We start from the raw sequence: 22,760 nt of genomic DNA, 5'->3' as shown, positions 1-22,760 counted from the left end.
GGAACGTAGATCGACCGGTAAATTGAGAGCTTTGCCTTCCGGCTCAGCTCGTTCTCCACCACAACGGATCGGTACAACGTCCGCATTACTGAAGACGCCGCACAGATCCGCCTGTCAATCTCACGATCCACTCTTCCCTCACTCGTGAACAAGACTCCTAGGTACTTGAACTCCTCCACTTGGGGCAGGGTCTCCTCCCCAACCCGGAGATGGCATTCCACCCTTTTCCGGGCGAGAACCATGGACTCGGACTTGGGGGTGCTGATTCTCATTCCGGTCGCTTCACACTCGGCTGCGAACCGATCCAGTGAGAGCTGAAGATCCCGGTCAGATGAAGTCATCAGGACCACATCATCTGCAAAAAGCAGAGACCTAATCCTGCGGTCACCAAACCGGAACCCCTCAACGCCTTGACTGCGCCTAGAAATTTTGTCCATAAAAGTTATGAACAGAATCGGTGACAAAGGACAGCCTTGGCGGAGTCCAACCCTCACTGGAAAAGTGTCCGACTTACTGTCGGCAATGCGGACCAAGCACTGACACTGATCGTCAAGGGAGCGGACCGCCACAATAAGACAGTCCGATACCCCATACTCTCCGAGCACTCCCCACAGGACTTCCCGAGGGACACGGTCGAATGCCTTCTCCAAATCCACAAAGCACATGTAGACTGCTAAAATACCCCAACAAAATATCTTGGCAAATATTGAGTATTACATGTCATTAATGATAAATGAATGATATCTGCACAATATAGTAAGCGACATTAAAAATGTCCCCTGCAGTTTTCCTGTGGAAAAAGCACATATTAGGTGAACATGACATCAAATGGAAACAAAAGTAGTTTGTGTCCGTGACTTACATGTCGACTAAAAGAAAGAAGGAAAGAAAAAAAAGGCAAGAAAGACGTCCTGCTGGGACTTATTGGAACCTTCCCCCCTGCTGTGAGAGTGTCGCTGTGGACTTTTTAACAACTCCCACCCCCTGTGAATATCAATGGCGGTATCACACACTGTCCCGCCGCGTTGCCCTGTGTTGTCGCGTGCCGCCGACTCCTACATCCTTATCAAAGTGCCGGCGCGCTTGACTGACAGCTCTTTGCCGAACGCCCCCAGTTTTACAGTAGGATTAATAAAATACTTCGCCCTAAAGCAGGGGTAGGGAACCTATGGCTCTCGAGACAGATGCAGCGCTTTTGATGACTGCATCTGGTTCTCAGATAAGTCTTAGCTGACGTTGCTTAACACGATAAGTAATGAATAATTCCGATGGTAAAAATAACTTTCAAAATACAAAACATTCTCATGCATTTTAATCCATCCATCTGTTTCTACCGCACCTGTTCAAGAAGTCGCAATAATGGTCAAAAGTATTTTATTTATTATTGGTTAGATTTAGAATAACAATGTTATTAAAAAGAATAAGAGATACATGCATTTAGTTGTTGTAATCTGGGAAAGTCCAAATGAAAGAGGAGGCGTAGTATTCTCTTGTCAGAGCGTGGGACGACACTGTACAAGGGTACAGGTCTACGGGTTTCTCCTCATGGAGCTAAATTGAAGCCAGTCTCTGTTTAATTCCTTGCTTCTTGTCTGTTTAATACAGTGGGGCAATTGCGCCGATTGTGCAAGTTCTCCCATTTAAAATGATGACAGAGGTCTGTCATTTTCATCATAGGTACACTTCAACTGTGAGAGACAGAATATTAAAAAAAAACAGGAATTCACATTTTAGGAATTTTAAAGAATTTATTTGTAAATTATGGTGGAAAATTAGTATTTGGTCACTTCAAACAAGAAAGATCTCTGGCTCTCACAGACCTGTAATTTCTTCTTTAAGAAGCTCTTCTGTCCTCCACTCGTTACCTGTATTAATGGAACCTGTTTGAATCAAATCAAATCAAATCAAATCAACTTTATTTATAAAGCACATTTAAAATTTACCACAGGGGTAGCCAAAGTGCTGTACAATGGACAGGTGAAAAGATAATACAAGGACCGACCAAAAAACACAACACAAACAGAACATGATAAAAAGTATAATGGGGCACCATTGCAGGATGGATATCACTTAGTGTTAAAAGCCAAGTAATAAAAGTATGTTTTTAAGAGAGATTTAAAAACAGGAAGAGAGGAGGCGTGTCTAATACTCAGGGGTAGGTCGTTCCAGAGCTTGGGAGCAGCAGCGGCGAAAGCTCTGTCACCTCTAAGCTTCAGCCTTGTGTCAGGGACCGTCAGTAGCAGCTGATATCTTAGGGGTCGAGTGGGGCAGTAAGGCTGAAGGAAGTCGGAGAGATATGTTGGCGCTAGGTTGTTTAGACATTTCAAAGCAAATAGAAGGAGTTTAAAATTGATTCGATAACGCACAGGGAGCCAGTGAAGGGACGCTAATATAGGGGTAATGTGCTCACGTCTGCGGGTCTGTGTTAGCAGACGAGCAGCAGAGTTCTGCACGAGCTGCAGGCGGGCGAGGGAGGCTTAGCTAATGCCGACATACAGGGCATTGCAGTAGTCTAAACAATTCGAGATAAAGGCGTGAATTAATTTCTCGAGATCATGTCCTGACAGAAGCGGTTTCACTTTCGCTATTTGGCGTGATTGATAAAAGCTTTTTTGAACGACGCTGCTGATTTGTTTTTCGAATTTAAAATCTGAGACGAACTTTACCCCCAGGTTTGTGACACAGTCGCTGAGATACGGGGTCAGAGTGCCGAGGTCAACGTTGGGGGAGGGAGAGCGACTTGGACCGAACAACATAACTTCTGTTTTGTCTTCATTTAGACTCAGGAAGTTAGCTGAAAGCCAGGCTTTGATGTCGTGCAGAGAGTCAATGAGACGTTGAACTGTGTTGTTTTGTGCCATGGGAAAATAGATCTGGCAATCATCGGCATAAAAATGAAATGCAATACAATACTTCCTAAAAATAGAACCAAGGGGGAGAAGGTAAAGCTCAAAGAAGATTGGGGCAAGGATTGAGCCCTGGGGGACCCCATGTGGTAGAGGAGCTGTGGAAGACATAAAACTGTCTATTTTTACACAAAAACTCCTGTCGGCTAGGTACGACCGGAACCAGTTGAGCAGCGCCCTTAATACCCACACAGTTCTCAAGACGAGTGATTAAGGTGGCATGGTCGACGGTGTCGAACGCAGCAGACATATTTGAACTCGTTATCTGTATAAAAGACACCTGTCCACAGCCTCAAACAGTCAGACTCCAAACTCCACTATGGCCAAGACCAAAGAGCTGTCGAAGGACACCAGGAAAAGAATTGTAGACCTGCACCAGACTGGGAAGAGTGAATCTACAACAGGCAAGCAGCTTGGTGTGAAAAAATCAACTGTGGGAGCAATTATCAGAAAATGGAAGACATACAAGACCACTGATAATCTCCCTCGATCTGGGGCTCCACGCAAGATCTGTGAAGTGAAGTGAATTATATTTATATAGCGCTTTTTCTCTAGTGACTCAAAGCGCTTTACATAGTGAAACCCAATATCTAATTTTTACATTTAAACCAGTGTGGGTGGCACTGGGAGCAGGTGGGTAAAGTGTCTTGCCCAAGGACACAATGGTAGTGACTAGGATGGTGGAAGCAGGATCCGAACCTGCAACCCTCAAGTTGCTGGCACGGCCGCTCTACCAACCGAGCTATACCACCTCATCCCGTGGGGTCAAAATGATCATGAGAACGGTGAGCAAAAATCCCAGAACCACACGGGGGGACCTGGTGAATGTCCTGCAGAGAGCTGGGACCAAAGCAACAAATGTTACCATCAGTAATGTAACGCCGGTTCGGCATCGTGGTACCGGATTCGATTCCCTCGTGGATGCGTCAAACGAAGAACACAACAAAGGTAGGATCTAACAAATGTATTAACAAAAGGTGAGCTCTGAAGAAAAACACTGGAGCTAATAAAAAGGGAAACAAAAGACACTAGCGTGAAAGCTAGGAAATATAAAGAACTAAGACTTGGCATGAAGGCATAAAAAGTAAAAACAAAGATGTTTAGTATGTGAGCTAAAGATGACTAGGTGGCTGAGCTAATGAGCTAGCGAGAAAAGCATACCTGACGTTACGTTGTGTGAAAACAAACTAGAGTCCCAGAAAGAATAAACAGAAGAGGCTGGCTTATAAAGGGAAGGTGATTAACAGAGAACAGGTGTGCAGGAACCGGGAGTAGCAGCTGAAACTAATAAGTAACCATGGTGATGGACTAAACGGGAAATAAACGGATCAAATGAAGAATGAGAACAAAGATGGAAAAATAAACAATATTATGTGAAGATCCGAGTCACGGATCGCAACAAGTAACACACTACGCCGACAGGGAATCAAATCCTGCAGTGCCAGACCTGTCCCCCCGCTTAAGCCAGTGCATGTCCAGGCTTGTCTGAAGTTTGCCAGAGAGCACATGGGAGAATGTCATGTGGTCAGAAGAAACCAAAATATAACTTTTTGGTGTAAACTCAACTCGTCGTGTATGGAGGAAGAAGAATACTGAGTTGCATCCCAAGAACACCAGACCTACTGTGAAGCATGGGTGTGGAAACATCATGCTTTGGGGCTCTTTTTCTGCTGAGGGGACAGGACGATTGATCTGTGTTAAGGAAAGAATGAATGGGGCCATGTATCGTTAGATTTTGTGCCAAAATTTCTTTCCATCAGTGAGAGCTTTGAATGGTTGACCAAATACTTATTTTCTACCATAATTTACAAATAAATTCTTTAAAATTCCTACAATGTGAATTCCTGGATTTTTTTTTCACATTCTGTCTCTCACAGTTGAAGTGTACCTATTAGAGATGCGCGGTTTGCGGTCTCATCCGCGGAGTCCGCGGATAAACCGCGGGTCGGGTGGGTGACATGACGAAAAAATAGATTTTAATTAGATTTGGGCAGGTGGCGGTTGAACCATCCGGAAATATTTGATATACATGGTTCTAGGATCGGTATCCTTTGCCATTCAAAGAGCCATTTAAGACCCGCTACATGATGCGAAGAAGACAATAGGAGACGCTAATATTCTCTAGAATGACTCCCGGCAGTCACCCAGATAATAAGTTTTAGGGCGTGCTATGAAGCCATTGGCTTTGTCGCCTTCTACATCATGTACGATCTACTTGTCAGTCCAGCATCAAGTTGTGTGTGGCTTCCGCGGCAACACGCACACGACTGCAAGGGATACTGGGTGACACAGAGTACACTAATGGTTGTGATATAAACAATTTTAACACTCTTAGTAATATGCGCCACGCTGTGAAGCCACACCAAACAAGATTGACAAACACATTTCGGGAGAACATCCTCACAGTAACACAGCATAAACGCAACACCACAAATACCCAGAATCCTTTGTATCCATGACAATTCCTGACTATTTTATGCACCCCGCTAGTAGCAACTACAGACCTCTGTCATCATTTTAAGTGGGAGAACTTGCACAATCAGTGGCTGACTAAATACTTTTTTGCCCCACTGTAGATGTCATCAGTTGTATTCAGTGTTAAAAATATTATATGGCTCTCACGGAAATATATTTTAAAATATTTGGCTTTCATGGCTCTCTCAGCCAAAAAGGCTCCTGACCCCTTGCCTTAAAGAGTCTTTATATCCAACTTTACCCCTTTTAATTGCGCGTGTTGTCCGTTTCGGACGTTTATTTGCGCTCCGCTTTCTGCTGACAAGCGGCAAAGCCAACGCACAAAGTTCATCCAAATCCTCTGGTGTCGGCGCCATTAAAGAAGAAAGAAGCATGTTTATCCGCCTGGCAGCGGAACCGAGCCACGCGGGAGCCGACCAAGCCGCCGTTAATGGAAATAAGACGCGGCCGCGTTATCTGCGGCCCGCTGTGATGCTAGCAATAAGCCGTGGAGTCTTGATAGCAAAACAGCTTACGTCTGCTTTAGCGAGCAGAGGACACTCCAACTATTTCCTATTAGCGCTTTTTTTTTTTTTTTCCCCTCCTCCCTATTCCAGCATACAAAGAATATCTCATCACTGACTCTGATTGTCTGGCACAAATCCCTTAACGCGCAGGGGGCCGACGGCAGAGCTCACCGGGGCCAAAATAGGACCAGAAAATACGCTTTAAAGCAAAGAAACCACATGCTAACACGTGCTAATATATGCTACCACTTGCTAGCACGCCGAGATTGATACATTCACACGGATATTATTACAAGCTAACACATTCTTTGACACGCTGACGCAGGCAAATAATTGCAGTAACACATTCTAGCACATTCCAACACACACTGATATCCACTCACGGAAACACAGGCTAACAAATTTTAACGCCTGCTAACACATGCCGACACAAACAAATTGATAGAGTCAATTCAGAAGACTTCAATGTGCTAACACCCAAAGATATCGACTCTAGGAAAGATAAGCTAACAAATATTAACGCATTCTAACACATGCCGGCACAAGCACATTAATAGAGTAACTTTAATGTGCTAACGGATGCTTACACGTGCTCACAGATATTGACTCAAGGAAAGACATGCTAACCGATATTAACACATGCTAACATATACGGCACAGGCAAGTGAATACAGTAACACATGCTAGCACATTCTAAGACACACGTTCATTGATATCAACTCATGGAAGCTCACGCTAACAAATATTAACGCATGCTAACACATACCGGCACAAGCAAACTAACAGAGTCACTTCAAAAGACTTCAATGTGCTAACGCCACCAGATATCGACTCAAGGAAAGACATGCTAACAGATATTAACACATGCTAACAGATACAGTAACACATGTTAGCACATTCTAAGATGCACACTCATATATATCAACTCACCGAAGCAAACGCTAACAAATACAAACACAATTTACCGTATGCTAGCACATTCATGACACGCTTTTTTGGTTCTACAATACGTGATAGCATTAAGGATTTACATCCAGAACCGATACTTTTTGGTAATTGGTTTGGTATTGGAGGACCGTTACAGAGGCCAGCCAGTGCAAACTTTAATCCCGCTCAGGTGTCAAAACTCATTTTTCCACGGTAAAAAAAAACTGGTATGTATGTTGTAAAAAAAATAATTTTACAAAATTGTAAAATTGTTGGTTTTTTCTACAGTGGTTGTTTTTACAGCTTATTTTTGTCAGGCTTGCCACTGACAGTTTGTGTTTTAGTTTCTCCTCTGTGTGTTTAGTATTTCCTGTCCTTAGTTCCTGTCAGCACTCTTATTTTGGTTCAGCTTCCTGTTTGTCTCCCTGAGTGCTTTGTTTCCCCTCAGCTGCGGCTGATTGGCACCTGGCCACACCTGATGTCAATCAGCCAGCTCCTATTTTACCTCCTTTGTTCTTCCAGTCAGGGCTGGATTATTGTTGCTTTTGTGTCGTTGCTACCTGTCGTGATTTGTCGATGTCATCATTACAGCTACTACCTGTCGTGCTACTATTTGTCCTTGTCGTCGTAGTGGTAAGCTGTTCCTCTTAGCTATTTGTAGTTTGTTTTGTCCTAGATTTTTGGTTTCGTGTTTTCTTGTCAGCCATTAGCTGTTTCCAGTTTTTCTGTTTCCTTCTAGATACCTGTTAGCTTCCACGCTAGGCCTTTTGTTTGTTATCCGCCCACGTGCGCGCTTTTGGTTTGAACCTTTTTTTTGGTTTTGTTCTAGTTGTTTGTTTTAAAACCATGTTTTCTCACTCCATGCCTGCCTTGGGGTTCGTCACCAACTAACTTTGACAGTATTACTGTAAATAGAAAATTAATACCAGAATTTTTTTACAGAAAAAAAATTGGCATTTTAGTTGCCTGATTAAAAAAAAAAACAGTGGTACTGTTTTTCCATATACAGTAATATGTTCTAAAAAGCACTGTAAGTTTTACAGTAAAATTATTGCGACTGACCTGCCAGATTTGTATTTTTGTTATCATAAAATCAACAGCTGTTGCTTTTACGGTGTGTTACTATAAATGGAAAAATGGTACCACATTATTTTAACGGTAAAAACTTAAAGAAAACAATGGTACTGTTTTTCTTTTTACAATAATATGTTGTAAAACAACAACAAAAACTTTAAATTAAACAAAAAAATTCTGTTGACTGAGCTGGAAGTTTTTTTTTACCATAAAATCTATCGTTGTTGTTTTTACGTCCTATTACTGTAAATGGAAAAAAGTACTACTTTTTTTTATATACGACAAAAAATGCCAGCTTAATTGCCGGAATTTAAAAAAACATTAGTACTGTTTTTTTATTCACAGTAATATATTGTAGAAGCCACAGTCAATTTTACGATAAAAACTGGTATCTCATTTGCCAGAATTTAAAAAAAAACAGTGGCACTGGTTTTTTTTTTTTACTTTTACAGTAGTATATTGTAAAAAAACATTTAAAAACACCTTTAAATTTTAGAATTAAATTTTATAATTAAATTCTGGCAACTAAGCTGCCAGATTCCCCCCGTAAAAAAACAGTGGTGCTGTTTTTCTATTGACAATATTATGTTATAAAAAAAATCCCCTGTAAATTTTTTGCAATAAAATTCTGTTGACTAAAAAAATATAAAAAACACGTGACTTTTACTGTAAAATTCATGCTACTGACCTGACTCTTTTTTATTTTTATTTTTTTTTACCGTAAAAGCTACTGTTGTTTGACACTATGTAACTGTACATGGAAAAACGGTCCTACATTTTAACGGTAAAAAATGGCCAGAATTTAAAAAAACAAAAACAGCCATCCATTTGTTTTCCTACCGCTTTTCCCTTTCGGGTTGCGGGGGTGCCGGAGCCTATCTCAGCTGCATTCGGGCAGTGGTACTGTTTAGTAAATGTTTTCATTTACAGTAATACACCGTAAAATCAACATTCATAGATTTTTCGGGTAAAAACCTTTTAAAATGTACAGGGTTTTTTCAACATAGTACTGTAAATGTAAAAACAGCAACACTGTTTTTTTTCCCATTCTGGCAACTGAGCTACCAATTTTTTACCTTAAATAATGTGGTAGCGTTTTTCCATTTACCGTAATATGTTATTTTTTTAAAAAAAATCACTGTAAATGTTTATAGTAAAATTCTGTTGACTAAACTGCCAATTCTAAATGTATGGCTGTTTTTGTGGTACCACGTTTTTTTAAGGTAATAAAACTGGCAGCTCAGTTGCCAGAATGAAAAAAATAGTGGTGCTATTTTGTATTGTTGGAAAAAACTGTACATTTTAGAATACAACTGTTGACTGAGCTGTAAGTTGTTGTTTTTTTACCAGAAAAATGTATGAATGAAGATTTTACGGTGTATTACTGTAAATGAAAAAAAATTACAAGTGACAGCTCAGTTGCCAGAAATTACAGTAATATGTTGTAAAAGCCACAGTCAATTTTACAGTAAAAACTGGTATCTCAGTTGCCAGAATTAAAAAATAAATCAGTGGCACCGTTTTCCTTTTTACAGTAATATTTTGTAAAAAAAAAAAAAAAAAGTGAAGAAAAATGACATTTACATTTTACAGGAAAATTCTGACGACTAAGCTGCCCGTTTTTAAAAAAAAACAAAACGTACATTTTACACTAAAATTATGGATATTGACCTGACTTTTTTTTTTTTTACCATAAAATCTACTGTTGTTATTTTACAGTGTATTACTGTAAATGGAAAAAGGTACCAATTTTTTTTCAATGGTAAAAAAAACTCAGTTGCCAGAATTAAAAACAACAAAGGTCCTGCTTTTCAATTTACAGTAATATGTTGTAAAAAAAAAATAAAATAAAAAAAAATTACAATCAAATTCTGTTGACTGAACTGTAAGTTTTTTCCCCCCAAAAAATCTCTAGGTTGATGACACTTTGTACTACATTTTTTTTTATTACGGTTGCCAGTTGCTAGATTTTAAAAAAATACAAATAGTACTGTTTTTCTATTTATAGTAATATGTTGTAAAAGCCACAGTCAATTTTACAGTAAAAACTGGCATCTCAGTTCGCATTAATCAATACCCAAGAAGTAGCTCTTGGTTTCAAAAAGGTTGGTGACCCCTGATTTACAGTAATATGTTGTAAGAAAAAAACCTGTAAATTTTACAATAAAATTCTGTTGACTGAGCCGTAAATTTTTAACCGGAAAAATCCATGAATGTTGATTTTACAGTGTATCACTGTAAATGAAAAAAGGTACTAAAATTTTGGGGCGGGGCATAAACTGGCATCTCAGTCGCCAGAATTAAAAAAAAACAATAGTACTGTATTTCTATTTACAGTAATATGTTGTAAAACCCACAGTCAATTTTATAGTTAAAACTGGCATCTCAATTGCCAGAATTAAAAAAGAAAACATTGGCACTGTCTTTCCTTTTACAGTAATATATTGTAAAAAATAAATAAATAAATAAAATTACAGTAAAATCGATGTAGTGGTCGATTTACAGTAATATGTTGTAAAAAAAAAAAAGAAGAAGTCAAATTTACAACAAAATTCTGGTGACCGAACTAAAAAAATGTTTTACCATAAAATATATTGTTGTTGTTTTACAATGGAAAAACAGTACCACATTTTTTTAACGGTAAAAAACAATAATATATAGTAAAAATAATAATAATAATAATAATATTGTAAACAGCTTTAGATTTTACAGTAAAATTCTGACAACTGAACTGGCAGTTTTTCCCCATAAAAAAAAGGTGGGGCAGTGGTCTATTTACAGCAGGGGTCTCAAACTCAATTTACCTGGGGGCCACTGGATGCAGAAACTGGGTAAGGTTGGGCCGCAAGAAAAGATTTCTTAAAAACTCTAACATGCACTTGTTAATGAAATCACCTTCTATGAATGGCTTTCCCGCCCTAAAAACATACTTGCCAACCCTTACGATTTTTCCAGGCAGACTCCTGAATTTCAGTGCACCTCCCGACAATCTCCCGGTACAACCATTTTCCCGAATTTGTCCCAATTTTCCCCCGGCCGACATTATTAAGGGCTGCCGTAATTGCACGGCCTTTTAAAGGCCTACTGAAATGAGATTTTCTTATTTAAACGGGGACAACAGATCCATTCTATGTGTCATACTTCATCATTTCGCGATATTGCCGTATTTTTGCTGAAAAGTTCGCAACTTTTGGTCGCTAAAAAAAACCCTTGCCTTTACCGGAAGTAGCAGACAATGACGTCACCTGTGTGAGGGCTCCTCACATCCTCACATTGTTTATAATGTGAGCCTCCAGCATCAAATCAAATCAACTTTATTTATAAAGCACATTTAAAATTTACCACAGGGGTAGCCAAAGTGCTGTACAATGGGCAGGTTAAAAGAGAATACGAGAACCGAACAAACAACACAACACAAACAGAACATGATACAAAATAAATAAATAAAACATAAAAAGAGGTTTACAGCAGGTGTATAATGGAGCGCCATTGCAGGATGGATATCACTCAGTGTTGAAAGCCAAGGAATAAAAGTATGTTTTTAGGAGAGATTTAAAAAACAGGAAGAGAGGAGGCTTGTCTAACCCTCAGAGGTAGGTCGTTCCACAGCTTGGGAGCAAGAGCTATTTGGACCGAGAAAGGGACAATTTCCCCATTAATTTTAGGGAGGATGAAAGATTTGTGGCATCAAATTCTAAAGTTAATGATTATTTGCAAAAAAAAAAAATTTTTTATCAGTTTGAAGATAAAAATATGTTGTCTGTGTAGCATATTCAACTGAATATGGGTTGAAAATGATTTGCAAATCATTGTATTCCATTTATATTTACATCTAACACAATTTCCCAACTCATATGGAAACGGGGTTTGTAATGTCGTGGTTCAACTGTTCCACCGTCCAAACCAGTGGTGTCAAACTCAAATACAGAGTGGGCCAAAATTTAATACCGAACAAAGCCGCGGGCCAAGGTTGAAAAAATTAACCTTTTAATAGTGACCCAAAAAAGTTTTGCATTGAATATTGAACAAGCAAGGCTTATATAACTTTATAGTGACATGCAAAATCGAGTTTCAAATAATAATAATAATTAAAAAAATATCAATGGCATATCAAATAAAATTTAAATAAAAATTGAATGCCTCTTTTCGGCGGTGGGGTTGAGGTGGACGGGGTTTGGTGATAGCGGGGGGTGTATATTGTAGCGTCCCGGAAGAGTTAGTGCTGCAAGGCGTTCTGGGTATTTGTTCTGTTGTGTTTAGGTTGCGTTACAGTGCGGATGTTCTCCCGAAATGTGTCATTCTTGTTTGGTGTGGGTTCACAGTGTGGCGCATATTTGTAACAGTGTTAAAGTTGTTTATACGGCCATCCTCAGTGTGACCTGTATGGCTGTTGACCAAGTATGCTTGCATTCACTTGTGTGTGTGACTGGGCCAGCAGGCTGTTTGTATGGAGGAAAAGCAGACGTGGAGACAGGTTGGAGAGAACGCCTAAGGCAGTGCCTTTAAAGCCCACCCCAAATATTGTTGTCCCGAATGAAATTCGGGAGGGGCACTGAACTTCGGTAGTCTCCCGGGAAAATCGGGAGGGTTGGCAAGTATGAGTATTAGCGGTGAATGCGGTGTTACAGCGGCAGGCCAGCTCTAAGGTAAATTTGATATTGCCTCAAGGACCAAGTGAAATTACACGGTGGGCCAAATTTGGCCCGCGGGCCGGAGTTTTACACCCATGGTCCAAACGTTCCTCTTAAAGGCCTACTGAAATGAGATTTTTGTCACGCCTGTAAGTTTATGTTTTGGTTTTGGTCAGGTTATGTTTATTTTTTGGGACATTTAAGTTCTGTCTTGGCACTTCCTGGTTTGTTTTCGTCTTCATGCCAACTCATTACTTTTCGCCTGTCATGTCATGTCCCTGTCCTCGGCCTCACACCTGTTTTCACTAATTATCATAGCTACTTAAAGGGGAACATTATCACCAAACCTATGTAAGCGTCAATATATACCTTGATGTTGCAGAAAAAAGACCATGTATTTTTTTAACCGATTTCCGAACTCTAAATGGGTGAATTTTGGCAAATTAAACGCCTTTCTGTTTATCGGTCTTTTAGCGATGACGTCAGAAGGTGACGTCACCCGCCATATTCATTTTCACATTATAAACACCGGGTCTCAGCTCTGTTATTTTCCGTTTTTTCGACTATTTTTTGGAACCTTGGAGACATCATGCCTCGTCGGTGTGTTGTCGGAGGGTGTAACAACACTAACAGGGAGGGATTCAAGTTGCACCACTGGCAAGAAATCTGCCGCCAGACCCCCATTGAATTTGCCAGAGTGTCTGCACATTTGACCGGCGATGCTAAGACAGAGATTGCACAGAGATGTATGGATAACTTGCAGATGCATTTGCAACGATTAAGTCAACGAAATCACAAAGTTGAGTTTTGTGGATGTTGTTGACTTTTGTGCTAATCAGACATATTTGGTCACGGCATGACTGCCAGCTAATCGATGCTAACATGCTATGCTAATCGATGCTAACATGCTATTTACGCTAACTGTATGTACATTTGAAACTAGATACCCACATTTAATGTGAAACAAACACTTACCAATCGACGGATTTAACTTGCTCCAGTGTCACAAGATGCGAAAGTCCTGATCGTTCCGTCCGCACATTTTACCGGCTATGCTAATAAGGCAGCCATGCTATGGGCCACTTCATTAGGTACACCCACGCTATGGCCGAATAGCGTCAATAGCTATTCGCTCAATAGCTTCAATTTCTTCTTCAATTTCGTTTTCGCTATCTGCCTCCATACTCTGACCATCTGTTTCAATACATGCGTAATCTGTTGAATCGCTTAAACCGCTGAAATCCGAGTCTGAATCCGAGTTAATGTCGCTATATCTTGCAGTGGTACCCGCCATGTCGTTTGTATTAGCAACACTGTGTGACGTCACAGGGAAATGGACAGTCGCATCGCAAATAGCGAAAATCAAGAACTTTAAAGCTTTTTTTAGGGATATTCCGGGAGTTGTAAAATTTTGAAAAAAACTTCAAAAATTCAACAAGCCACTGGGAACTGATTTTTATTGTTTTTAACCCTTTTGAAATTGTGATAATGTTCCCCTTTAAGTCACTCTTTTTCTTGTCTTCATTCTGGGATCTTCACACACGCTATCCATGCCGCACCTCCTTCACGCCCTCGTTTATCTGCTTCATGCCTTGCTACGCTGTTCATTTTGTCCAAGTAAGTCTTTGTTTATAGTTCATAGCCAATTGTTTTTGTGCGAAGTCCTTTAGTTTATGTCCATCATTTCATGCCATCGAGCAGGTGTTTTTGTTTCAGGTTTGTACTGTGTAGCCAAGTTTCGTACCTCCGTTGTTAGCACTTTTTGTTGTTTGTTTATTAAATAAATATCGTCTACTCACGTCCACGCCTCGCTCGTGCTGATCCTCATCTGCGTCGAAGAAACAATCCACGTCCAAGCCTTGTTGTGACAATTTTCTTATTTAAACGGGGATAGCAGGTCCATTCTATGTGTCATACTTGATCATTTCGAGATATTGCCATATTTTTGCTGAAAGGATTTAGTAGAGAACATCCACGATAAAGTTCACAACTTTCGGTGCTAAGAGAAAAGCCCTGCCTCTACCGCAGTGGTCCCCAACCACCGGGCCATGGCCCGATTGGTACCGGGCCGCAGAATAATTTTTGATTCATTTTTATTAAAAAAAAAAATATATATATATATATATATATATATATATATATATATATATATATATATATATATATATATATATACTTATTTATTTTATTTTATTTTTTATTAAATCAACATAAAAAACACAATATACACTTACAATTAGTGCACCAACCACAAAAACCTCCCTTTTTGATGAAAAAAACTTCCCTTTTTCATGACAAAGGAAAAAAAAAAGAAAAAAGGATCCCCACCCTCCCCCCCCGGGCCGCGGGACAAATTATTAAGCATTGACCGGTGGCTCCTCACATATTCACATTATTTTTAATGGGAGCCTCTAACAAAAAGAGCTATTCGGACCGAGAAAACGACAATTTCCCCATTAATTTGAGCGAGGATGACAGATTCGTGTTTGAGGATATTGGTAGCAACCGACTAGAAAGAAAAAAAAAAAAAAGTTTAAAAAGAAAAAAGCGCAATTGGGACAGATTCCGATGTTTTTAGACACATTTACTAGGATAATTCTGGGAAATCCCTTATCTTTCTATTGTGTTGCTAGTGTTTTAGTGAGTTTAATAGTACCTGATAGTCGGAAGGGTGTCTCCACGGGTGTCTTGACGCCAATGTCTCAGGGGAGTCGACGGCAGCTATGGACGGCACAAGCTTAGCTTTTCTCCGGTAAGAAGCGACTTTTTAACCACAATTTTCTCACCGAAACCTGCAGGTTGACATTTCGTCTTGATTCATGCTCGCTTGACCGTGCTCTGATCCATAGTAACGTTTCACCTCCAGGAATTTCAAACAAGGAATCACCGTGTGTTTGTGTGGCTAAAGGCTAAAGCTTCCCAACTCCATCTTTCTACTGTGACTTCTCCAATATTAATTGAACAAATTGGAAAAGATTCAGCAACACAGATGTCCAAAATACTGTGTAATTATGCCGTTAAAGCAGACGACTTTTAGCTGTGTGTGTGCGTAGCGCTCATATTTCCTTAAAACCCGTGACGTCTTGCGTACACGTCATTATTACTCGACGTTTTCAGGACGAAACTCCCGGGAAATTTAAAATTGTAATTTAGTAAACTAAAAAGGCCGTATTGGCATGTGTTGCAATGTTAATATTTCATCATTGATATATAAACTATCAGACTGCGTGGTGGGTAGTAGTGGGTTTCAGTAGGCCTTTAATAGGGACAAAAAACAAAGTAGTTTTCCCGAAATTCCAGGAATTCTTCAATAACATTTTTCTACAGTGTATGAAAAAAAAGCGCGGGCTCAGCAGGCGAGTGACTAACACGCGCAAACAAGGGCGACCAAATAGAACCTCGGTGTATTTCCGAAGCTGTAGGTATAAATAATCGTGTTTCCTGAACAAAACAAACAAAACCTTCTGTTAACGTGACTTTTTATTCGATGCACAAACACAAACTTTGTCCTGTTGTTAGCGTCCATCTGTCGTCTCCGCAGCAAACACTGTTAACCTTGGTCTCCATAGCAACCCTCCACATAAAGCCTTCATGTTCCTTTTTTTTTTTTCTTTTTTAGCCCGGACCTGCGAGAAGGTTTTTTTTTCCTCCCCCCCGCAAATAACTGCGGGAGGAAGCGAGCCGGCGTCGCCATAATTGGGCGTCGGATGGCAAATGTAATGGCGAACCCTGGGCTGTGCGCCGCTTGATTACACGGCGAGGCGGGCGAATAGCGCCTGATGGAGTGAGCGACGCGACCCGTCGGCGGGGGCTCGGCGTGAAACTGCGCGCGGCCAAATTAAAGCGCGTGATGAAAGACTTCTCGCTCCGTCAAATAGCGGGGAAGAAAGCGCTTGTGACGACGTGATTCCTGATGTATTGATCTCCGGCTCCTCTCGGCGAGGCCCGCGTGGAAAAGAGCGAGGCAATCTCCCGGTTTGTAGGCCGCTCGTCTAATCCCTCAGTCGGTGGACAAACAAACACGTGTTCCCAGCGGGAGCGCACTTTTTTCATCCCGAAACAGGGCGCCATAAGTCACGGCGCGTTCGCCTCGATCGTCCTCCGCGGTCGCTTTTACGTTAATGATAATTTACCCCCGCTTTTACTGGCGAGCTATCTGTCACACTATTGCTCGGCTGCTACGCTCAGAAATCTTAAAATACTTCACACGGTGCCATACTTCTACACCCTTTGTTGCACACGAGCCGGTTCAAACACTTGGCAGGGAAACAAACACTTTTCTTTTTTTTCTTTAGTTTATTTCGAACATAGCTTTCTGTTGTCCTACAGCTGGGGTCTCAGACACGCGGGCCAATTGCGGCCCGCTAGACGTTATTTTGCGGCCCCCACCTTAATATGAAAGTTAAATGTTAGTGCCGCCCGCGTTGTGTTATTTGGGTCCAAAATGGCTTTTTCGACGTTCTGGGTTGCCTACCCCTGCATTAGTGGAAAAGCGGCAAATGAGTGAAAGCGACAGAGACGTTGCCATGGAGACGATTGTTTTCTTACGTACCTGACTGCAGTCACACCGTGACGCCTGTCCATTAGTAATAAGAGTCCCTGATAACCTGGACCAAATCCAACCGTTATTTGTATTCTTCAGTATTTAATTTGCATTGGCTCACATTTCTTAATTTTCAATTTGATCATTTATATTTTGATTTGATTTTGCATTGAAAATAAAAATAAAGACATTTAAAAATATATTTTTTAAGAAATATTTTCTCGCGGCCCAGCCGCACCCAGACTCTGCATCCAGGGGCCCCCAGGCCCATTGAGTTTGAGACCCCTGTCCTACAGTCTTTAGTGGCACATACACAGTGGGGCAAAAAAAGTATTTAGTCAGCCACCGATTGTGCAGGTTCTCCCACTTAAAATGATGACAGAGGTCTGTAATTTTCCTCATAGGTACACTTCAACTGTGAGAGACAGAATGTGAAAAAAAAATCCAGGAATTCACGTTGTAGGAATTTTAAAGAATTTATTTGTAAATTATGGTGGAAAATAAGTATTTGGTCAACTATTCAAAGCTCTCACTGATGGAAGGAGGTTTTGGCTCAAAATCTCATGATACATGGCCCCGTTCATTCTTTTCTTAACACTGTTCAATCGTCCTGTCCCCTTAGCAGAAAAACAGCCCCAAAGCATGATGTTTCCACCCCCATGCTTCACAGTAGGTATGGTGTTCTTGGGATTTGCAACTCAGTATTCTTCTTCCTCCAAACACGACGAGTTGAGTTTATACCAAAAAGTTCTATTTTGGTTTCATCTGACCACATGACATTCTCCCAATCCTCTGCTGTATCATCCATGTATCCATTTTGGTATAAAGCTAGTTGGGTGCCCGAAATCCCACGCTTGGAAGCGGATGCCGGTTCAAGGTTCCGAAAGGCGAGCGGCCTGCCGGGACACGCCCGCCGGCCTAAGGGCTGCGGCCTGGCCGTCGGTCGCGGAGCCCGCCATGCCACCCGCGCCAAGGGGCGGGCCGGAGCCCGCCGCAAAGCCTTGGGACTTCTGCGTGTGTATCCCTGAAACCGCGCGGCTGCAGCCCGTCCGTTGGTTGCGGAGCCCGGAGTTGCCAGGCGCGCCAAGTCGTTGGTGGGGAGGGTCGCCCAGGTGGAACGGGGCCGAAACCCCGCCCTTTGAGACCCTCCCCGCCACGAGGCCCTGAGACTTCTGCGTATCATCCCCGACGCATAGCCCGTCGGGACGCGCCGCCGCCGGGAGGACCCGCCGTCGGCCACGGAGCCCGCCGTGCCGCCCGCGCCAAGGGGCGGGCTTCGGCATGATCACAGGTGAGGCACTGCCTCCCCCTGACCGCACATCATTGGTATTCGGTACCCGTCACTTGCTCCGGTGCAGATTTCCTAATTAGAAGTTGGACATTTCTGACTAGTTTCCTATGCTAGTTAGCCTAGTTAAGCGGTAGTAAGCTAGCGGACACAGGTAGCAAAGCACACCAGGTTGTTAGCATGTTGCTAACAGTGGTAAAGGTGATAACAGACTCGTGGAATGTAAATATGTGATTCTAAAAAAAACAAAAGAAAGAACAAAGCTTTTCTCGAATGTATTTATTAAAAAGCGTAAGCCAACATTCCAGCTGCTTAGTAGCTCCTATTGTGTCAAAACCGGTGACGGAAACATCCAGAAATCTTCCACGGTGACCAGCGTTCCTCCGTCATCCTCGTTGTGTTTGAGCATGTTTGTGTCGTCTTCAGGTGGAATGGCTAAAAAACGACGAGCCTCTGAGCGCCGGCGGCGTCGTGGCCGAAACAAAAGACGACCACAGTCTGATCGTGTCCCAGGCCCACCTCTCGGACTCGGGAAACTACACCTGTGTCGCCAGCAACATCGTTGCCAAGCGCCGCAGCGCCACGGCTCCTGTGGTCGTGTACGGTGAGTTTGGTGGAAGGTGTTTTTTTTTTTTTTCCTGATGATTATTTTCCCCACCAGTACGTCCACCGAGACCTGATAGTGGACCAGTTGTCTGATCGTCAATAAGCTGCATTTACAACTATAACATTTCACCACAATACTGTGCATAATATGTACAATATTTCATATTTCACGACAATAATATATGTAATATGTACACATTTTTTTTATTTCAAGACTATACTATATGTAATATGTACAATACTTTGTTTCACAACAATACTATACAGGGTATGTAATATGCAGAGGTGGGTAGTAACGCGCTACATTTACTCCGTTACATCTACTTGAGTAACATTTGGGATAAATTGTACTTCTAAGAGTAGTTTTTACGCAACATACATTTACTTTTAGTTGAGTATATTTATAGAGAAGAAACGCGACTTACTGCACTCCATTTATCTACATTCAGCTCGCTACTCGCTACTATTTTTTATCGATCTGTGAATGTTTGTTTTGGCGCTGGAGCCTTTCTCTGCTACAATCGGACAGAAGGCGGGGTACACACTGGACAAGTCGCCATCTCATCGCAGGGACAACACAGATAGAAAGACAACATTCACACTCATTTCACATATTTTTTATTTCACGAGAATACTAAAGGGAATAAGCGGTAGAAAATGGATGGACAATACTATATGTAATATGTACAATATTTTATTTTCACGACGTTGATATATGTAATATGTAAAAAAAAATATGTATTTCATGACGATACTATATGAAATATGAACAATATGTTTTATTTCACAACAATATTACATGTAATATATACATTATTTTTTATTTCACAACTATACAATTAGTAATATGTACAATATATTTAATTTCACAAAAATACTAAATGTAATATGTAAAATACTTTATTATTTCAAGACTACATTATATGTAATTTGTTCAACATGTTTTATTTCAGGACTATACTATATGTAATATGTACACTATTTTATTTCACGACAATACCATGTATAATATGTACAATATTTCTTATTTCACGACTATACTATATGTAATATGTAAACAATGTTAGTACAGTACAGTATTTTACGTCATATTTAACAGTATATGCACCTAAAGCACAGTATTTTATATCATAGTTAACAGTATATGCACCTAAAGCACAGTATTTTACATCATATTTAACAGTGTATGTACCTCTAAAGTACAGTATTTTACATCATATTTAACAGTATATGCACCTCTAAAGTACAGTATTTTACATCATATTTAACAGTATATGCACCTCTTATCACGCCCATGGGATCATGTTTTGTTTTGGTCATGTTCGTTGTTTTGGGGGGGGACTATGTTTGCACTTCCTGGTTTCTTTTGTTGCCTTGGTGACTCATTAGTTTTCACCTTCTCCTCATGTCACGCCCCTGTCCTCATGTCTCACACCTGTTTGCACTAATCACCTGTATTATTTAAACCTGTCTGTTTCTGTTGTTCATTCTGGCAACATCACCTCCTTCCCACTTCAACCACCTCCTGCACCCATGATATCCATGCTGCTTCTCATTCCCTTGTCTCAGTCACAGTAAGTTTTTGTTGTTCATGCCACAGTGCAAGTGTTTTGTTTAATGTTTATAGTTTATAGCCTTTGTGCTAGTCTTTTGTTTCCTTAGTCAGTTGTTGTACCGCCAAATGATATCCATGCTGCTTCTCATTCCCTTGTCTCAGTCACAGTAAGTTTTTGTTGTTCATGCCACAGTGCAAGTGTTTTGTTTAATGTTTATAGTTTATTGCCTTTGTGCTAGTCTTTTGTTTCCTTAGTCAGTTGTTGTACCGCCATTGTGCAAGCCATAGGTTTGTTCCTGTTTTTAGTTAGTGTTTAAAATAGAGAAATGTCTTTACCTTCACGCCGTTTCCACTCCATTCGTGTTGTACCTCGGGAAAACAACCCTCGTCCAAGTCCAAGTTTGACACCTCTAAAGCCCAGTATTTTACATCATATTTAATAGTATATCCACCTAAAGCACATTATTTTACATCATATATAACAGTATATGCACCTCTAAATCACAGTATTTTACGTCATATTTACCAGTATATGCACCTCTACAGCACAGTATTTTACATCATATTTCACAGGATATGCACCTAAAGCACAGTATTTTACATAATTTTTAACAGTATATGCACATCTAAAGTACAGTATTTTACATCATATTTAATAGTATATGCATCTAAAGCACAGTATTTTACATAATATTTAACAGGATACTCACCTCCAAAGTACAGTATTTTACATTGTATTTCACTGTATATACACCTAAAGCAGAGTATTTTACAAAATATTTAACAGGATATGCACCTCTAAAGTACAGTATTTTACATTGTATTTAACTGTATATGCACCTAAAGCACAGTATTTTACATAATATTTAACAGGATATGCACGACTAAAGTACAGTATTTTACATTGTATTTAACTGTATATGCACCACTAAAGCACAGCATTTTAAGTCATATTTAACAGTATATGCACCGCTAAAGTACAGTATTTTAAGTCATATTTCACAGGATATGCACCTAAAGTACAGTATTTTACATAGTATTTCACAATATATGCACATCTAAAGTACAGTATTTAGGTCATAATTCAAAGGATTAGCACTTAAAGTACAGTATTTTATGTCATATTTAACAGTATAATCACCTCTAAAGTACAGTATTTTATGTCATATTGGACAGTGTATGCCCCTATAAAGTAGTGTTTTACATCATATTTAACAGTATATGCCCCTATAGATTACAGTAATATAAGTCATATTTAACAGGATACGCACCTGTAAAGTACAGCACTTTACAATACGTCATATTTAACAGGATATGCACCTAAAATACAGTATTTTACTTAATATTTAACAGGATATGCACCTATAAAGTACAGCATTTTACATTGTATTTAACTGTATATGCACTACTAAAGCACAGTATTTTAAGTCATATTTAACAGTGTATGCCCCCATAAAGTACAGTATTTTATAACATATTTAACAGTGTATGCACCTCTAAAGTACAGTATTTTACATATATATCAGTAAATGCACCTCTAAGGTACAGCATTTTAAGTCATATTTCACAGGATATGCACCTAAAGTACAGTATTTTACATAGTATTTCACAATATATGCACATCTAAAGTATAGTATTTTATGTGATATTTCAAAGGATATGCACCTAAAGTACAGTATTTTATGTCATATTTAACAGTGAATGCCCCTATAAAGTACCGTGTTTTACGACATATTTAACAGTCTATGCCCCTATAAATTACAGTAATATAAGTCATATTTAACAGGATACGCACCTAAAGCACAGTATTTTAAGTCATATTTTACAGTATTTGCACCTAAAGTACAGCATTCTATGTCGTATTTGACAGTGTATGCCCCTATAAAGTACAGTATTTTATGTCATATTTGACAGTGTATGCCCCTGAAAAGTACAGTATTTTATAACATATTTAACAGTGTATGCACCTCTAAAGTACAGTATTTTACATATATATCAGTAAATGCACCTCTAAGGTACAGCCTTTTAAGTCATATTTCACAGGATATGCACCTCTAAAGTACAGTATTTTACATCATATTTACCAGTATATGCACCTCTAAGGTACAGCATTTGAAGTCATATTTCACAGGATATGCACCTACAGTACAGTATTTTACATAGTGTTTCACAATATATGCACATTTAAAGTACAGTATTTTAGGTCATATTTCAAAGGATATGCACCTCTAAAGTACAGTATTTTATGT

General features: G+C 40.0%; 1 protein-coding gene across 5 annotated transcripts in view; it reads left to right on the top strand.

The window, feature by feature from the left end:
- LOC133557603 (netrin receptor UNC5D-like) overlaps positions 1-22,760 on the top strand; it is a 586,800-nt gene that overhangs the window by 467,713 nt on the left and 96,327 nt on the right. For all 5 annotated transcript variants that reach the window (XM_061908184.1, XM_061908185.1, XM_061908187.1 and 2 more), the window contains one exon: positions 18,777-18,954. In XM_061908184.1, coding sequence (XP_061764168.1) covers positions 18,777-18,954 — 178 coding nt within the window. The remainder of the gene's footprint in view (positions 1-18,776; positions 18,955-22,760) is intronic.

The sequence above is a fragment of the Nerophis ophidion genome, linkage group LG08 (genome assembly GCF_033978795.1).
Source record: "Nerophis ophidion isolate RoL-2023_Sa linkage group LG08, RoL_Noph_v1.0, whole genome shotgun sequence".
Lineage (NCBI taxonomy): Eukaryota > Metazoa > Chordata > Actinopteri > Syngnathiformes > Syngnathidae > Nerophis > Nerophis ophidion.
This window is presented reverse-complemented; position numbering and strand designations above follow the sequence as displayed.